Source organism: Chelonoidis abingdonii, chromosome 15 (assembly GCF_003597395.2).
Source record: "Chelonoidis abingdonii isolate Lonesome George chromosome 15, CheloAbing_2.0, whole genome shotgun sequence".
Lineage (NCBI taxonomy): Eukaryota > Metazoa > Chordata > Testudines > Testudinidae > Chelonoidis > Chelonoidis abingdonii.
This window is the reverse complement of record NC_133783.1, coordinates 49783604-49801718: the sequence shown is the minus strand read 5'-3', so window position 1 is coordinate 49801718 and position 18115 is coordinate 49783604. Positions and strand designations below refer to the sequence as shown.

General features: G+C 45.5%; 2 protein-coding genes across 2 annotated transcripts in view; one reads left to right on the top strand and one right to left on the bottom strand.

Moving 5' to 3' along the window:
• Nucleotides 1-353: 353 nt before the first annotated feature.
• Nucleotides 354-1904, top strand: NANOS1 (nanos C2HC-type zinc finger 1). Its single transcript, XM_032780777.2, has one exon. It carries the CDS (start codon nucleotides 452-454, stop codon nucleotides 1211-1213), a length of 762 nt encoding a protein of 253 aa, XP_032636668.1. The 5' UTR covers nucleotides 354-451; the 3' UTR covers nucleotides 1214-1904.
• Nucleotides 1905-7121: 5217 nt separating this feature from the next.
• EIF3A (eukaryotic translation initiation factor 3 subunit A) overlaps nucleotides 7122-18115 on the bottom strand; it is a 51772-nt gene continuing 40778 nt past the window's right edge. Inside the window, exons 19-22 of the mRNA XM_032780773.2 lie at nucleotides 15674-16488; nucleotides 14726-14900; nucleotides 10337-10524; nucleotides 7122-8432 (exon numbers count right to left, since the gene is read on the bottom strand). Of these exons, the coding sequence (XP_032636664.1) occupies nucleotides 8179-8432; nucleotides 10337-10524; nucleotides 14726-14900; nucleotides 15674-16488 (1432 nt within the window). The 3' untranslated portion in view covers nucleotides 7122-8178. The remainder of the gene's footprint in view (nucleotides 8433-10336; nucleotides 10525-14725; nucleotides 14901-15673; nucleotides 16489-18115) is intronic.

Genomic DNA, 18115 nt, shown 5'->3' with positions numbered 1-18115 from the left:
GAATGGCTGGTCCCATCCCCAGGTACCCCGTGTGACGCAGCATGTGTGTGCGCGCATTCCCCAAGACACCGTAGCAGGCTGCTGGAGGCCTCTCACCTGCTCCGAATCAAAGGCGAGAGGCGGCCCCGCCCGTGCATACACAGCTGCAGGAGACAGAACGCAGCTTAACTCATCAGCCAATCGGCGGCCCGAGCGGTGGAGCCAGGGGGGAGGGGGAGGGTGCTTTGGCTGGTGGCCAATTGCCGCGGCCCCTGCGCCGAGCCTCCTCCTCTCTCCCCTCCCCCGATGTAGCTAGAGCAGCCGCGGCCAGCGAGCGAAGCCGCCGCCGCGCAGAGCTGCGTTGGTTGCGGGCGGGCTCGGCTGGGCGAACCCCGGAGTCGCGGCTGCAGCGCGCAGGAGGCGGCGGCTGGGACTCGGGTCCCCCCCGCGGCCCCGTGGCGTGGAGCCTCCGATGGAGACGTTCCCTCCCGGCAAGCTGGAGCCGCACCAGCCCGTGGAGTTCCTGCAGGGCGCCCGCTACGGGGCCAAGAGCCACCCCGCCTACGGGAACGCGTTTAACTCGTGGAATGACTATCTGGGGCTGGCCACGCTGATCACCAAGGCCGTGGGCGAGGAGAAGGGCTTCGGGACCGAGCCCCCCTCCGTGGTGGTGGCCGCCGCCGTGCAGCCGGCCCCGGAGGAGGACGAGGAGGAGGAGGACGAGGAGGAGGAAGACGCGGGGACCCCCTATTTCGAAGGCGCGTTGCACTTGCACGACTTCGACCTGTGCGGCCACCACCACCACGGCGAGAGCTTCCTGGAGGAGCGGTTCGCCGACTTCAGCCCCTTCTCCGGCCGCGCCAGCCCCGCCGCGCTGGTGTTCGACTGCTCCCCGGCTCACCTGCCGCGGGACCGCTCCCCTCACGCGTGGGGCGGCGGGCGGCTCCCCGCGCCCCCGAAGCCTGGCTCCCGGCTGCTGAAGCCGGAGCTGCAGGTCTGCGTCTTCTGCAGGAATAACAAAGAAGCCGTCGCCCTCTACACCACTCACATCCTCAAGGGACCCGACGGCCGGGTCTTGTGCCCCGTGCTGCGGAGATACACGTGCCCCCTCTGCGGGGCCAGTGGGGACAATGCCCACACCATCAAGTACTGCCCCCTCTCCAAAATGCAGGCCGGGGCCGCCAAGCAGCAGCTCCGGAACGCCAGGACCGCCTTGGGCAAGAAACTCCGCTAGGGGGCTGCAGCCTCCCCGCCTCGGGACCGCTTGTTTGGTTGGCGATGGATCTCTTGGGTTGTTTGGGGTTTTTTTCCCTTTTGACTAAGGCCGCTTCGGTAGCAAGTGACCCGACAGCGATTTTTTTGTGTGGCCCACAAAAAAAAAAAAAACAACAACCTTCCTAGTTTTGTTTTTTTTTAAGAGTGTCTTAAAGCGGATTGCGTTTTGTTCTCTTTAACACATTAATATATTCAACGTGGGAGACTAGAATGTAAAAAGCTCCTTGGCTTCTGTACTATAATGATGATAGTTTCTAGTTTGTATACTTAGCATCCAGGGAAGCTGGGCTCTGAAGTTAACTATATAATTATAAATATGCAGTTTAGATGCACTGTATTTGTTGATTGTATAATATATATATATATAACTTTTAAAAGGGAGAGACGATGAAATTGAATGGCAGGGAGCTCCCATGGGGATGCTTATGTTGGTTTATTGGAGAGAATGCATTTTAAAAGAGAATATTTTACAGGCTCTCTGAAGGAAAGGCCTCTGTACTGCTAAGCAAATGAATTTCTGTTTTTGCAGTATCCTAGCCAAATGAAGAATTGATGTTTTTAAATTTTATGTTTTAAGGGTGAGCTCGACAGGGTAGGGAGGGGAATTATGCTGTATTTGGCTGCTCTGTGGTTGTGTGTTTGCACTGTCTTCTAACAAAACAACGTTGGTTGTCAGTAGGTAGTATGAATTGTTAGTTACTGATGTTTGTGGGGATTTTGAGATCAGGAATGATCATGTGACACTTCTTAGTGTTGGGGGAGTGCTCCTTTGTGTTCTCAAGTTCTTTTGTATTGATCTAGGGTTCTTGTTTTACTTTGTTGCTTTTTCCCCTTCCATTAGTCTAGAAATGAACTTTTTTATTCCTCTAAATTCCTTCCTACCCCCTAGCCAAAAATAAACACTGTCGAGATTGTAAAGCCCCATGCTGGCAACAGGTGGCAATGGTGCTGTTTAAGTTTGAATTTTTGTTTTATAGAGTGAAGTAAAGGCATCACAAATTTGACATAAGCCTGTTCTCTCTTCTTTCCCCCCATACGTGCCCCTAGACCTACTACAAGGTGGTAGTGTACAACAAGGTATTTTAAACAATGGACAACCCAGTTTTCCAGGTTGTCTTGCTACCCTGTAGCTATTTATAGATTATCACTCAACAGTCTTGAGTTTGTTGGACCATTTTATAGTAGCTGCAATGCATTGCATCCCTGTCTAATGCATAATTACTGGGAAGAAGTTCTTGTTGCCTTCCTCTGACTTGTAATGTGGATTCTAATAGCTACCTACCATGCTCTTATACTGCGAAGAAAACAAAGCGCCTTTTAATGTGGATGGAGGAAAGAGCCCTAGTTTGGTTTTCTAATGCAAAAGCTGCTTCAGGGCTCTTGCAAGAAATCATGTATAAAACAAATGAGAATATGCCCCCTGCTGCTTTCTCTGTGCAAGACTTCTTTGAAACTACCTCAGGGCTGTGCTGAGGTACTGTTTTTATAATGGACGCCTCAGCTAGAAAATAGTCTCTCTCTACAGAGCAAGGCCAAACTATATTCTGACTCATGTACTGTATTCTTAGTCACATTGTGTAACAGGTTTGGACAACATGATCCAAAAGGTTAAAGTTTAAACTTCCATCCTGAGTAGATTTTCTCAGCATAGCAAATTTAGATTCCACCAAGCAAAGCATTTTTCCCCTTCACTACTTACAATCTAAAAGAATAGGGGAAAGACTTACTAATGCTCCATGCAGTGAATCCCTCTTTTAGTAATATATTGTGCACACTTCATTTCTCTTATATAGGTAGACAGTTGATGATACTCTAGAGTATTGCAGAGCATAACTGCATTCAAATTACATACATGTGTATGTGACTAATTTAACAGTTGCAGCCAGATTGCATATAAGATTATTTTAAGGCTGTATACCATCTTGTATGACCAAATGCTATCAGGACAGTTATGTAAAATTATTTACGTCTGAAGTACTCAGTACATATGAACAACTTTCTAAAATTCCTAAAAGCTAGGAAACTCAGCAGTGATCAAGCTGCTACTTCTTTCTAAGGGGAGAGTAGGGTAGTCTAATTCTTCACTTAATCCCAAAGCTAGTGTTGGGGTTGTTTTGTTAAAGGGAGACTCTTGTTAAGTATAAAATTTAAAAACAATACAACTTAACAATATGCTGTTTATATTTTTCTTGCTCTGGCTATTCATTCATGTACTGTGTTTTGGCTCATAGGTAAATAAGGATGTAACTATCTCAAAGCTATTCTTAGATGCTCCAAACTGCTTGTTTTCTGTGGGATTTCACAGGTGATCTTTGTCAGAGCACCTCCCCAGTAGAACTATCAGTGGTCTGAATATTTGCATTCATATGTAGGTGAGAATTTAGTAAACTGAGTTGTAAGGCAAAAACTTTATTTACAATAGCAAACATGACCAGGAGAATGTCCTCTCTAGTGGGCTACATGCTAGTCTAAATTGATAGGCCAGTGTACAAACTTGTCCATGGCAGTTTTACTGGAATATCTGGAGTACCCAGCTTTTCAATGTCTATTACCTAACATTTCATGTGAAAAATGTCAGTACACTTAATGTACAGTAAGTCTAGATACACTGCATCAAATGCTAGAATTTAAGCTGCTGTCATTATTCTATAGGAAGAATGAAGTCTCATGTCTGAGAACGGCATGTGTCCTTACTACCTACATGCCCAATGAATGTTGTTGTTGTTTAACAGTATTTCCTTCAGCAATGTTTTATCTATCAAGTTTAGTGCAAGTTACCCATTGCCCTGCTATAAACATTAAAGGGAGCAAAAAGACCACATGCAACGTGTTCTTGGTTTTACACATTTCCTCCATAAAGAGAACTTAGGACAGTGCTGTCAAATGTGTAGGCAGAGGTGCTTGCATGATATGGTGGGGTATATAGAACATGCTGTGTTATGCCAACAATTTTTAGCATGACTGGAATCTTTCAAGAGATCAAAATAACCTCCCTTTGTGGAGCCATTGCTTCACAAATTCCTTCCTGCTCTACGAGAAAAATCAGTTGACTGATCTAACCACTGTTACACCTACATGCCAGTTCTTGACACTTTACTCATTCTGCAACACACAAGCCTGGCACAGTTGAAGGGGCTAGAGTTGCTTGAAGAACCCACCACATGTATTAGCTTGCCATAGTAATTAGGGAACTGCCAGGTGAGATTAAACTGCAGTTTAATAAATTAACCCAGAAGAGTTGAGCTCCAACAAACCAACTCTGGAAAGATCAGTTAAGACATGTAAAACCTTTGACCCTAACAACTAGGATATTTCCTCTTATGAGCACTAATATTACTTCATCTGCTATAGAATGACTCCCTTTAAAACTTTTTTTATATTAAAAAAGCTGTGGTTCAGTTTAAGACTAAACTTCTAAAATCTAACTTAGGTGTGTTCCAAAAAGGTATTTTTTTCCACCTTGACCACTTACAGTATTTCCAAGCACCATCTGCAGGTCACTAATGAGGCTGGGAAACTTTAAAAAAAAAAAATAAAAAACTCTAGTGCCAAAGTTTATTCCATCAGATTGTCTTCATCCCATGCTAGAATTTAAGATACAGGCTTTATTCTATAGGAAGAATGAATTCTCATGTTTGAAAACTGGGTGTCTCCTTATTGTTCTTATGATCCTATGCCTAATGAATGTTGTAACTTATCAGTATTTCCTTCAGAAAGTGGTTTTATTTAGGTTTCTTAAATTACCTGTAAATATCTGAATAAATAGTAATCTAAACCCTAGGAATCACAGGAGGGTTCAGCGAAGAGCTTGTCTTTTAAGAATTGCTTCCTTTATCTTGAAGTAAGATGGGGTACAGAAGCAATTTTGGCACACAACCTAGTAAATGGAACTTCATTTAAAATGACAATCTCAAGATGGCTCATGTCACAGAGGGATTCATATAAGGTGAATAATGAGCTAGCCTCACAGCCTTAACACCCCACTAACATTTTACAGGGATACTTGTACAGCCAAGTATCTGAAATATATTACAACAGGATGACTCAGCTGTGTAGTAGCAGTGCATTACTTAAGTGTAATTCAAATTAAGCTTAAATTTTAGCTTTTTGTTTTAAAAGTTCACATAATTTAGCCATACTTTTTAATGCAATGGTAAATCTCATCTAGATGGAGGGGAATGTTTTACAGTATCTACAAGCCAAGCATTCCACTACTACAAAAGTAGCCTAGTTTCCAGTTTAAGTGAAAAGTAGAGTAAACAAAGTGATAGCCTTCTCCCTGCAGGCTAGATGGTCCACCACAGACTCATCAGAAAATATGTATATGCAACACGGGGGGGAAAGGATAGCTCAGTGGTTTGAGCATTGGCCTGCTGAGCCCAGGGTTGCAAATTCAATCCTTTAGGGGGCCACTCAGGGATCTGGGGCAAAAATCAGTACCTGGTCCTGCTAGTGAAGGCAGGGGGCTGGACTCTATGACCTTTCAAGGTCCTTTCCAGAGCTAGGTATATCTCCAATTTATTACTACTTCACAATTAATGTTCCTCTAGTTGATACCTTCTTTGGTGACATTAAATCTATGTAACTTGCAAATCCAAGATGACTCAAACTACAGAGGGACTTAATGAACACACAGCTAGCGGTTCACCGTATTGATACTTACAGGCAACAGACATGGGAAATCAGAATTAAAAAAATAGATTGCCTCTCCTCTCATTACACAAATTAAGATGCAAACAGAGTAATTTAACAGTGAACTGCAACTATAAAACAAATATTGTACAGCCCTAAAAATGAGCAAGCTGAACCTACACTCTAGCAGTTCAACTGATAATTTACAAAAATGAGGGTTATTATTAAAGTCAATCAGTACAAGCAGCTTTTAATTTGCATTAAACAACTTGATCACAGGTTTTTTAAATATTCAATTATGTATTAATGCATAATTGCATCAGCTGTTGGGGAGGAGGTTTCAGCAACTGGAGCTGGTCATTTGTGGCTTTTGGCACCTGGAGAGGCATAGCAGGCACCTCAGAGGATATTTCTACTAAAATGATCAGTAAACATTACAATTTAAGTTGCCATCTTTAAGTTTCAGAGTTAACTGGCCACTAAGATGAATGGGAGCAGGTCGCATCTCTGACTCCTTTAAGTTGTGCGCAGACCTGAAGACATGTCTGTGTGTACTTTATTCATGTTCTCAAAGTTGTCACAAGGGCTCAGACTGTTTTTTTAAATGTAAACTTCAGATTCTGGGGTTGATGTCTGCTGCAAGGGAAGGATTCCATAGTGGCAGAATCTTAGAAAAGAGAATCATGACTATACACATCATGTACCCCAAATAAGTATAGTTTCACTCAGGAAAAAAAAGGGAAAAATAATTGGTTTGTATAGTCATTTTTCAGACTGAGTGCACTCTAGGGACACCTGCAAGTATCAAAAGATTGTCCAGTGAGTACTGATGGGTAGTGTACTATGTTATCACTGAGAGACTTGGGTCCTATTGTCTAGTTCCATCTCTCACAGAGGATACAGAGGTGGTCCAGGGTATTGCTTTGCAACAACAGCTATGCCAAGCAAGGAGAAGAGCTGACTCCTCCAAAGACACACCCATCCAACCCTCAAAGGAAGATCGCTGTGGAGGTGAAGCGACAACAGAAGGAGCATAACAACTTAAGTTCATGTTTGTCGTTAAATGAATCATCACATTTCCCAGTCAGAACACCATACAAGAGGAAAGTTACTTTCTCTTTCATTGGGGACAGAAAGGGGTAGGTATCGCAGAAGGGAGTAAGTTATGCAGCTTGCCTTTTTTGTATGAAAATACATCAGTAATGTTAATTAAAAAGTCAATACACAGTAGAAGCTAATTCTATAAGTTGTTTATTTACCATTGAAGAGAAACACAGCAGCATGTTCTGTGTTGGCTTCAATAAGACCAGATAATTAATGATTAACATTGTTACTGCACCCCAAAATTGAAGTCAGTTAACATAGCCATTACTACAAAGCACTTGTTGAAAAGGAAACCATTTACTCTGAAGACAAAGTTGGGGGGAAAAAATCTGAACAATTCCTCCAAAACCACACATTTTAAATATGACAATATTTATAAATGCTCGAAAGGCATGAATTATCCAGTAATGGAAAAAGCAGTTATGCTGTTGGCAAAACAAAATACTCAGCAGTATGTGGACCATAACGCTTGAGGTCTAAAGTCTAACGATGTTTTGTTTCACACTGCAGCAATATTCCTTATTAGAATGACTGCAAAATGGTTTCATATGCATTCAAGTAAAATCATAGAAATATCCCAGTGTAGCTAATGTTCGGGATGTTTATTGTAATTTATTTAAATTTAAACAACTTACTGAATTCAGATGATGATAAAATACCTTACAAAAACCTCTTGCCCTCAAAAATACCTCAGTAGGGGAAGGGGTTTTATAGTTCATCTTGGCCAATTATGGAAATTAATCCAGCTCCATCTTTTCAATAATGTGACCATTTTCTGTGAGATTTGTTTTCAACTACATGTTCTGTGAAATAAATCATACCCCATTCCAAATTAAGAATTATATATTTTATATATTTTAAAAAAAGGTCAGTTTGTTTTAGTTTGAAATATAAGTGTTGCTCAAGATAGCTACAGAGTTCACATTTTTATTTTAGCAACAAGTGATCTGTGAAATATGCAACATTTGTCATTTCAGAAACAGGCATTCAATTTCCAACCTTCTGCCACTAGTTTTGTGCATGATCAATCTATATATGAGTAAGTAATACAGGCTCATGCTTTCATGTTATCTCAAAACATTTGTCAAAGAATACCAATTTTGAATGTTTATAAAGCACAAATATAATAATCTGTGGATTTGATCAAATCAACCCTAAAACACTTGTTTAAACTGTTTAGTTTTTGAATTAACGTCGTACGGTGGTCCATCCATCTTCATCTATTTCATGTTTAGTGCGACGAAGAGATTCTCGTTCTTTTTCTGTTCTCCAGGAGCTCTTCTCGCTCTCTGCCTCCCTCTCCCTGTCTTTTGAAATAGGAGGGGCAGTGGGAGCAGCAGCAGGAACAGGAGTAGGAGCTGGAGCCGGAGCCGCTCGCCGGATAGTTTCACGTTCTTCCCCACGTTCTTCTTTTCTATCATCACCACGCCGCCATGAACTCGCTAGAAACATGCAAGATCATTAGAAACCACTTTTTTTGTATTATTACAGTCCCTTACAAGAGTTTAAATCAAGCAGCCCAGCACTGATAGTTTAATTCAGTGGTTCTCAAACTTTGCCATACTGGAACCACTGCTCCCATGTAACAATACAGCAAGATGGTGATGACACCCATGTTCAGAGCCCATGGTTTTATTTTACAGTACTGTAATGAAAGCCTGCCAATAGTAACCCATTATTTCTTCAGTTGCTCAGAACTAGCCTTTATCTGGCTAGAGCTCTAATGTACATTATAATAAATTCACTGTTTATGTAGCTAACACACAAATTATTACCCCATAAGTATCAAATATTGATAACTTAAAATATCTGGCTAGAAAACAGTTGAGTTTCATAACAAAATGAATCCTGAAACCCCCCAAATTGTATGTAAATAGGGAGAAAGTTTTAGATATGCCCTGTCTCAAAAACCCCTGCAAATTCTATCAGCTTGTTGGCAAAGTTAAAAGTAACAGAAGTTTCACTGGGTTAGTAACACCTCATCCTGCACATAAAAGAGTGCTCTGGAACGCTAAATGGTATAGGAAACTATTACTTTCACAGTAGAGATAAGAAGTTGAAGGACATAATCAGTTTTACAATAATGTGGACGCTAAATGGAAAACACTTTCAAATACCAAACTTAACATAGTAAAAAAAGGAATCTCAGCGCTGAAAACCAGTTCTTCCTCCTTTCACTTGTCAAGAGGTCTTGTGCTGCATTTTCTGTACCATTTTTATCAGTGAGGACCAGTTTCAGGGCAGCATCCCTATTCTGGATTGAAGCAAATGGGACTTAAGCACATGCAGTGTGGGTGTAATGAGGGCATGTACTCAGGTGGTGAGTCAGATGTGGATTCAAATCCCTCCTCTAAACCAGGCAGAGAGATGATTTGAATCCACATCTCCAACTCTCTCTTTGGCTCAATTAAGATTTCAGTTTTTCTACAAAGTGGAATTACTTCAATAGGAAAGATGAAGAGCAACCTACCCCAGAACAGTCTGTAACGTGATTAGGGTGCTCACATGGGTGCAGTGGTGGAGACAAGTCTCTGCTCCACAATGGGGATTTAAATCTGGGTCTCCTGCATCCCAGGCAAATGCCCTAACCAGAGCGCTAAAGATTGTAAAGCGGGATGGACGGACTGACAGTTTGCTGGCCTGAAAACTTTTCCCTGGCCAACATGATCGGGTCAAATTCGTGAATAGCCTCAGACCAGCCAACGGTGCATGTTTTGCCCCAAGACATTTCACCCAGCTCTCCTAGTGACATTTTTAATAGTCTCATTCTTTCATTTCTGATCTGTATCCGAAATGACAAGAATCTACTGGGATAAAAATTATAAAAAAAAAATTTCAGAGCCAGATTCGCACTTACACCAGGGCCCCTTCCTTCCCTTTATACCATTCCGACAATAGGGACTGACAGTAAAAGGGACCTTAAATGGGTATATATGTAATTGACTCCACTTTAATGTCCTTTTACATTACCAGAGCGATGTAAAGGGGCCATTAATGTAAGCCCGGGTCTATACTGGGGGGAGGAATCGATCTAAGTTACGCAACTTCAGCTACGTGAATAATGTAGCTGAAGTTTATGTACTCAGATTGACTTACTGTGGTTTCTTCACCACGCGGTATCAACTGCTGCCGCTCCCCAGTTGTCTCTGCCTGCACCTCTCACGGCGCTGGAGTACAGGAGTCAACAGGAGAGGGCTCAGGGATCAATTTATTGCGTCTAGACTAGACACAATAAATCAATCCCCGCTGGATCGATCGCTGCCCATCAATCCGGCAGGTAGTGTAGACATACCCTAAATGATCCCCAGCGACAAATATTTCAACTGGTACGGGGAAACACACATACTTTCTTCACGGTCTGTTCTGATTAGAGGTCCTCTTCTATCTCTATCATCACCACGCCGATCTCTCAGGTCACGACCACCCCGGTCATCTCTCATGTCACGACCACCTCTATCCCATTCGTCTCGACGACTTGAATCTCTCCAGCTGGAAACTTCCTCAGCTGGTCCTCTTCTCCAGCCAGCCTCATCCCTTTTGCCATTTAAAAATAAATAAAAGTAAGACTAACCCTTTATACGCTGGTTTCTGCTGCAGTGAACACAGCAGTGTTAAAACGGCGAGTTATTTGAAACAGACAGTGTCAACTTGATGCTGTACCAGGCGCACAGGGCACCATTTATGAGAAAAAATTATTGGAGTGTTTAAAGTTAAGATTTTATTTTAGTGAAACCTAGGGTCAACGCTCAATTCTGACTAAGGGTATGGCTACACTTGAGAGATGCAGCGCTGGTGATGGGGTTACAGCGCTGCAACTTACTGTGTTCCACACTTGCAAAGCACAGCCAGCGCTGCAACTCCCTGTCTGCAGCGCTGCTCATCAAGTGTGGACAGCAAAAGCGCTTTTATTGGCCTCCAGGGTATTAGGAGGTATCCCAGCATACCTTTTCAGCCACTTTGCTCATCGTTTCGCACTCCACTGCCCTGGGCTCAGGTGACCCGCCCTTTAAATGCTCCGGGAATTTTAAAAATCCCCTTCCTGTTTGCTCAGCCAGGTATGGAGTGCAATCAATCACTGACCATGTCTCCGTGCCCCAAATGAGCCCCAGCATGGAACACTTGCGAGCTGCAGGACCTCATCAGTATTTGGGGTGAGGAAGCTGTGCAGTAACAGCTGCGCTCCAGCTGTAGGAATTATGATACCTATGGGCAGATATCAAAGTCCATGCTGGAAAGGGGCCATGAACGGGACACGGTGCAGTGCAGGGTTAAAGTAAAGGAGCTGCGGAGTGCCTACTGCAAAACCCGTGAGGGAAACTGCCGCTCAGGTGCTGTCCCCGCGACCTGCCGTTTTTACAAGGAGCTGGATGCGATACTTGGGTGTAACCCCACTGCCAATCCAAGGACCACGATGGACAGTTCAGAGGAGGGAGAGGAGGAGGAGAGGGAAGGGGTAGAGGAAACCGAGAGTAAGGGTACTGGGGTGCAGGGGAGACACCCCGGAGTCCCAGGAGGCATGCAGCCAGGAGCTCTTCTCAAGCCAGGAGGAAGCTAGCCAGTCACAGCAGCTGGAACTTGTTGGTGAAGAAGCAGCAGAGGAGCGGGTTCCCAGTAAGCAGCTTTTATTTTCTGGATGGAACTGTTTTTGGAAAGGGGAGGGGGGTTATGGCTGCCTGCATGCATGCATGCCTAGATGTGGAATAGCCCATTGATGTGGTCTATCACGTCGTGGTAATCGGCCTCTGTAATCTCTTCAAAAGTTTCAGCCAGAGTGTGGGCAATGCCGCGTTGCGCAAGTTTATAGGAAGCCACTGTGTCCTATGTCCCAGTCAGGCTAACACGTCCGCGCCATTGTGCCGTGAGGGGTGGCGGGACCATAGCTGCACACAGGCAAGCTGTATAGGGACCAGGACGGAATCCACATTGCTGTAGCAGACCCTCCCGCTCTTCCCAGGTAACCCGCAGCAGCGAGATATCTGGCAGGATAAAATCCTGTGGAAAAAGTAGGGATAGTCTTCAGTGCACGTCCCCTCAGGTTCTCTCTGCTTTCCCCAATGCACAGAAACCCCAGTGAGGCCTGACTCAAGCAGCTCCCTTTCCCAGGTAAGATGCGGCAGCGAGATGGCTTCATTAATCACTCATTCCCCATTACTCACCATGTCTTCGCTGCTGTGGCCTCTCTGTGCTATGTTTGCTATGTGTAAATGTTGCTAGAAATACTCTAAAAACTCCTTCACTGTGATTATAAACAATGCAGTCTCTGTAATAAATGTTTCTATTTCTGTTTTTTAAGTGCCCTTGAATACTCCGGCCTTATCACGGACTGATGAAAGGCTACAGAACTTGAAGAGGAAACCAAGGAAAAGCAAAGAAGATTTGGTGAAAGCAGTTATGAATCAGTATGCCAGAGAGAGTAAGAAGCTGCAGGACTGGAGAGATAAAATGTATCAGCTGAGGGAAACACAAAGCAGGAGAAAGGAATTGGCTACCAAGAAAAGAACAAAGCAGCTGATAAACCTCCTGGCGCGCCAAACAGACTGTATGCAGTCACTCATAGCCATGCAGGCAGAGCACTACCGTGCTGTCCCCCCACACCGCCATCCCAAAGCTCTCTCCCTTGTGCCCCACTGTTTGCTCAAACCCCCCTTCTCCAGCATCCTGGTTCTTACCACCTCCAGCTGCCCCCAACACCTGTACGTTCTACTACGACCCTTACCCTCTGCACTCAACCCCCATCACCATGCAGCATATTAATGCTGAAGTGCAGCAGGCATAGCACAGCACTCCAGGCAGGACATATTCAAACCTCTGACTGTACAGTTCAGCACCCTACTCCCCTGCCCTTTTCAGTAATGTATTTTGAATAAATGATTTCTTGGCTTTTAAAAAGTTTTTATTATTGCATAAAGTGAAACATGCTATACCCCAAGGGAAAACCAGGCACTGCAAATCATTGTAACCAGTGCACTTCACACCCGTGTGAGGCACCAAACATTACTGTTGGCTTTCAGCCTCAAACTGCTCCCTTAAGGCATCCCTAATCCTTGTAGCCCTTTGCTGGGCCTCTCTAGTAGCCCTGGTCTCTGGCTGTGCAAATTCAGCCTCCAGGTGTTGAACCTCGGAGGTCCATTCCTCACTGAATGTTTCACCCTTCCCTTCACAAATATTATGGAGGGTACAGCACGCGGATATAACCGCAGGGATGCTGCTTTCCCCCAAGTCTAGCTTCCCATAAAGACATCTCCAGCGTCCCTTTAAACAGCCAAAAGCACACTCCACAGTCATTCTGCACCGGCTCAGCCTGTAGTTGAACCGGTCCTTGCTCCTGTCAAGCTTCCCTGTATACGGTTTCATGAGCCATGGCATTAACGGGTAAGCGGGGTCTCCAAGGATCACAATGGGCATTTCGACGTCCCCTACTGTGATCTTGCAGTCTGGGAAAAGAGTCCCGGCCTGCAGCTTCCTGAACAGGCCACTGTTCCGAAAGATGCGTGCATCATGCACCTTTCCAGGCCAGCCTGTGTAAATGTCAAGGAAACGCCCACGCTTGGAGAACCTCTGTGGGATAGCTGCCCACAATGCACCACTCCCAACAGCGCTGCAAATGCTGCAAATGTGGCCACACTGCAAGTGCTGGTATCTGTCAGTGTGGCCACAGTGCAGCGCTGTCCCTAAACAGCTGTACTAAGACAGCTGTAACTCCCAGTGCTGCACATCTCCAAGTGTAGCCATACCCTAAGAAAAGGACTGCAATCATACACCTCCAGCCCGATATAATGAAGTCTTCCGGAGCTCAAAAAAATCTTACCGCGCTATAGGTGAGACCACATATCATCGAACTTACTTTGGCCCCCCTGCTCCTTGTCCCCTGAGCACTCCCTCCAGAGATTCCTGTCCCTAATCACCCCTAGGACTCCATCCCCTACCCATCCCCCCTGCTCACTGTTCCCTGATTGCCCCAACCCCTATCCACACCCGCAGCCCCCTGACAGGCACTCACCAGCAGCGGCGGGAAGCGGAGCAGTCTGGACCCAGCCCTCTACACTCCACTAGCCCCCAGCTGTGGTGCTCTGCTTCTGCCACTGCCGGTGAGTGTGGGGAGATTGGGGAAAGGACGCCCCCGCCCCCCTCTCAACTGCAGCGGGAAGCGGAGCGACTTGGCCCTCGCTGTGGGGTGGGGAAGGTCCCACACTAACCGGCAGCAGGGAGCGGAGCAGCCTGGCCCCAGCCCGCTCCACTCTACCAGCTTCCAGCCACGGTGCTCCACTTCCCGCCACAGGTGAGTACGGGGGGCATCCCTTCCCCAACCTCCACGCACTCATCGGAAGCGGAGCAACCCGGCCCTAGCCCGCTCCACTTTGCCAGCTCCCAGCCATGGTGCTCCATTTCCCCGGTACCCACCGGTAGTGGGGCATCCTTTCCCCAACCTCCCCGCACTCACCAGCGGTGGAAAGCGGAGCACCTCATCTGGGAGCTGACGCACTGATCCGCGCTAGCGCTGCTTTACTGCGTTATATGCGAACCCGTGTTATATCGGGGTAGAGGTGTATTTCAACGTGAGCAGTAAAACATTTTGTGGCTGCTTTTGGGAACAATTAGGATTTTCTTCACAATATGAATAATCAATATAATTTGTTTATTGCTTTAAAGACGTGACTAATTTCACGAAAGAGGAAAAAAGCTGAAGGCTTTTAAAAAGCTCCTATCAATATTGTTAACAATAGAAAAATCAAACCTTGGACGTCTGAAGCGATCATCCCGATCAAGGTCACGATCTTTGTCAAACTCACGATCCTTTTCATTTTCATCAATATCTTTATCTCTATCCAACTCACGGTCTTCCGAAGGTCTGGAGTCTCGCGGGGGTCCCCAGCTGTCTTCGCGAGCTTTCTCTCGTTCTCTCCATCCGCCTGTTAGGAACAAAAGGAATCAAATTTTTTTCTGACTAACTTGGAGTAGTAAAGAGAGAAGCGTTTACTTGCCTTTACAGTAACTGCGATTCTGCTTCAAGTTTTTGTCCATTTGGCTCCCACCTTGAGTGGGATCCACAAAGACTTGAAGAACCACCTATGTTTCATGTAGGTCAGGTGCCTCATTCACGTGAAGAAATCCATACTTCCGCTAGTAATTCAGCAAAGAGCTGAATAAAATCTGTATTTTTTAAGGCATGTCTTCACTAGCAACATTAAAGCGCTGCTACAGCAGCACTTTAACGTGGCTGTGGTAAAAAACCACCTCCACGAAGGGAACAGCTCTCAGCACTGGTGCACTGTCTACAGTGGCACTTTGCAGTTCACAAGACAAGTGAATTTCCAGCATTAATATTTGATCTTTAAATATTTACTACAGAAGTAATAAATATTGATTTAAAAAAAAAAACCCCACAGTAAAATGAAAAGGATCATTCAAAATGAGAGGGACATCCAAATTAGCCAGACTGATCCGGCCATTTGCAACAGAAAATTAATAGACTCATATTGATTCCCAGTTTGAATTAGAGCATATCTTTCAGAAACACACCTAATCTTGGTTTAAAAATAACACACAGATCTAGCTCCAGTTATTTCTGCTATCTCAAGTATCTAGTACTTAATATACATCTTAATAAACTCAGAAAATTTCATTTTTGGAAGAGGGATAAAATTATGAAAAAATCCATAGTTTAATTACAAAAATTTCTTACCTGGTTTACCAAATGGTCTCCAAGGACCAGGTCTTGAATCATCACCACGCCTGGGCCCTCTGTCATCATCCCCACCACGCCATGGACCCCTGTCATCATCACGTCTTGAGAGTCGATCCTCATCTGCACTACGCCAGGGGCCTCTGTCCTCATCTCGTCTGGAAATTCTGTCATCATCCAGGCCCCGCCTAGGTCCCCTGTCATCATCCAGGCCCCGCCTAGGTCCCCTGTCATCATCTGCAGTGCGCCAACTCCCCCTGTCATCATCCAGGCCCCGCCTGGGCCCCCTGTCGTCATCTGCAGTGCGCCAACTCCCCCTATCCTCCTCCAGCCCGCGCCTGGGACCCCTATCCTCCTCCAGCCCGCGCCTGGGACCCCTATCCTCCTCCAGCCTGCGCCTGGGACCCCTATCCTCATCTGCAGTACGCCAACTCCCCCGGTCATCATCCAGGCCTCGCCTGGGCCCCCGGTCATCATCCAGGCCTCGCCTGGGCCCCCGGTCGTCATCTGCAGTGCGCCAACTCCCTCTGTCCTGATCTACACCCCGCCTAGGTCCCCCATCCTCATCCACACCCCGCCTAGGTCCCCTGTCCTCATCCCGCTTGGGTTCCCCATCCTCATCCTGCTTGGGTTCCCCATCCTCGTCCACACCCCGCCTGGGTTCCCTGTCTTGGTCCACATCCCGCTTGGGGGCTCGGTCTTCATTTGTTTCCCGGGAAGAAGGCTCTCTCTCTTCAGCACCACCACGTCTAAGCAGATCATCTCCTCTTCGGAAAAGTCTTTCATCATCACGCCCTTCTCCACGGCGCCATTCCCTATTAAACCACGTGAAAAGTAAAGAAAGGTTTACATATTAGAGCAGTGGGTCCAACCTGTGGCCCTTGAAGGTGCACGTTATGAAGAAAATGTGTAATTGACTGCAAGTTGAAAATATGTTCCCCAACCAGTCCCTTTGCTATTTCTAATTGGAAGCGTCTGAATCAGCCTCATCACTGTCAAAAGGAGGTAGGAGGCATCACCTCCCCCATTGCCCCAGAAACTGTTCTGAGCAGCTGTTGCCCCTTCTAGACTACAGATGCTCCCCTGCTGGCCACCTGCTGAACTTCAAAGAGAATAAGTCTGGCTGCTCCACTGACTCTTCCTTGCTGATTTGTGGGAATCCAAGAAGAGTAAGAAAGGCATTAGAGGGGCTCTGCCAGAGTCTAAGCCCTGGCCTACACTGGTGGGGAGGGGGAAATCAATCTAAGTTACGCATCTTCAGCTACGTGAAGCCTCTTGGCCCGGTGGAGTACAGGAGTTGAGGGGACCCTTACCCCGTCCGCATCCCCCACTCCAAGAGTGGCAGCCCCACTCCAGGCCCCAGCTCCGGAGGGCGTGGACAGGAATAGGAGGGGATCCATGAGGTAAAAAGTTTGGGGACCACTGGTCTATGGGATGGATGGCTCCCATCTCTTCCTCACACAGCCACACAGTACAGTCCAGAAGTTGGATACCAACAATCACATACAGGTCCATCACAGCAGCCTTGGAATGCTTTACTGGCAACAGTCCCGTAGGGATCATAATCTAACTTGGAATGGTCAGACGACAATGCGCTCCTGGCCTCTCATCTTCCTCACCCTCTATGCTAGGTGGCTGCAAGTAGGGAGGTACAGGATATTGACAGACTGACTACGCCTTCTGGGGAGTACCCCCTTCTGAAGAGATGCAAAGGAAGCACAGCAAAGGCAGAATCTGCACCAAAATACTGATTGTGGCTCCCTGATCTTTCGAAATATGTTTCGTCCTCAAAGCTGAAAAGATTGGATACCACAGGATATGAGTGTGAGCTTTCTTCCTTATCATTACTCAAGATACATTGTTTATTTTAATGCTTCACCAAGTGCTCTATATACATTTGGCCTGTGTACTACACCTCTTCATTCACAACAGCACTGAATACAGTAAGGATGGCATCTATTTTACATATTTATACAGGTCACAAGCCATGGTTCTGTCAAGAGGTGAAGGTTTCCTCTCAATTTTAGGAAATTAAACTATTTGTGGGGAATGAGGGGCAGTTTACTCTGAAGATGGAGGGTGGTGTGTGTCTTTTAGGAACTACAAATCAAGGTGTTAACCTGGATTTGAATGTCTGATGAATTTGAAAAGAAATGAAACAGTAGAAATGCACATTATTGGACATCTTAGAGGTAAACCACAAAGATGTGGTTAAAAAAATAATAATGTGGGATTCCAACAAGAGGGGAAGAGTATGCCGCTGTTAATGTGACACAACCCATACCTCAACAATCTTGAGAAATCTGAGCTACAGCTTCTTGTTTCTGCTTCCAGAATGAGGAGAGTACAATTACCTTTAACAATGAAACAGCAATTCTATTCTAGACTCCTATTTGCACTCAAACTGGAGAATTCTCATTCAAGCTAAAGTTTTTCCTACTC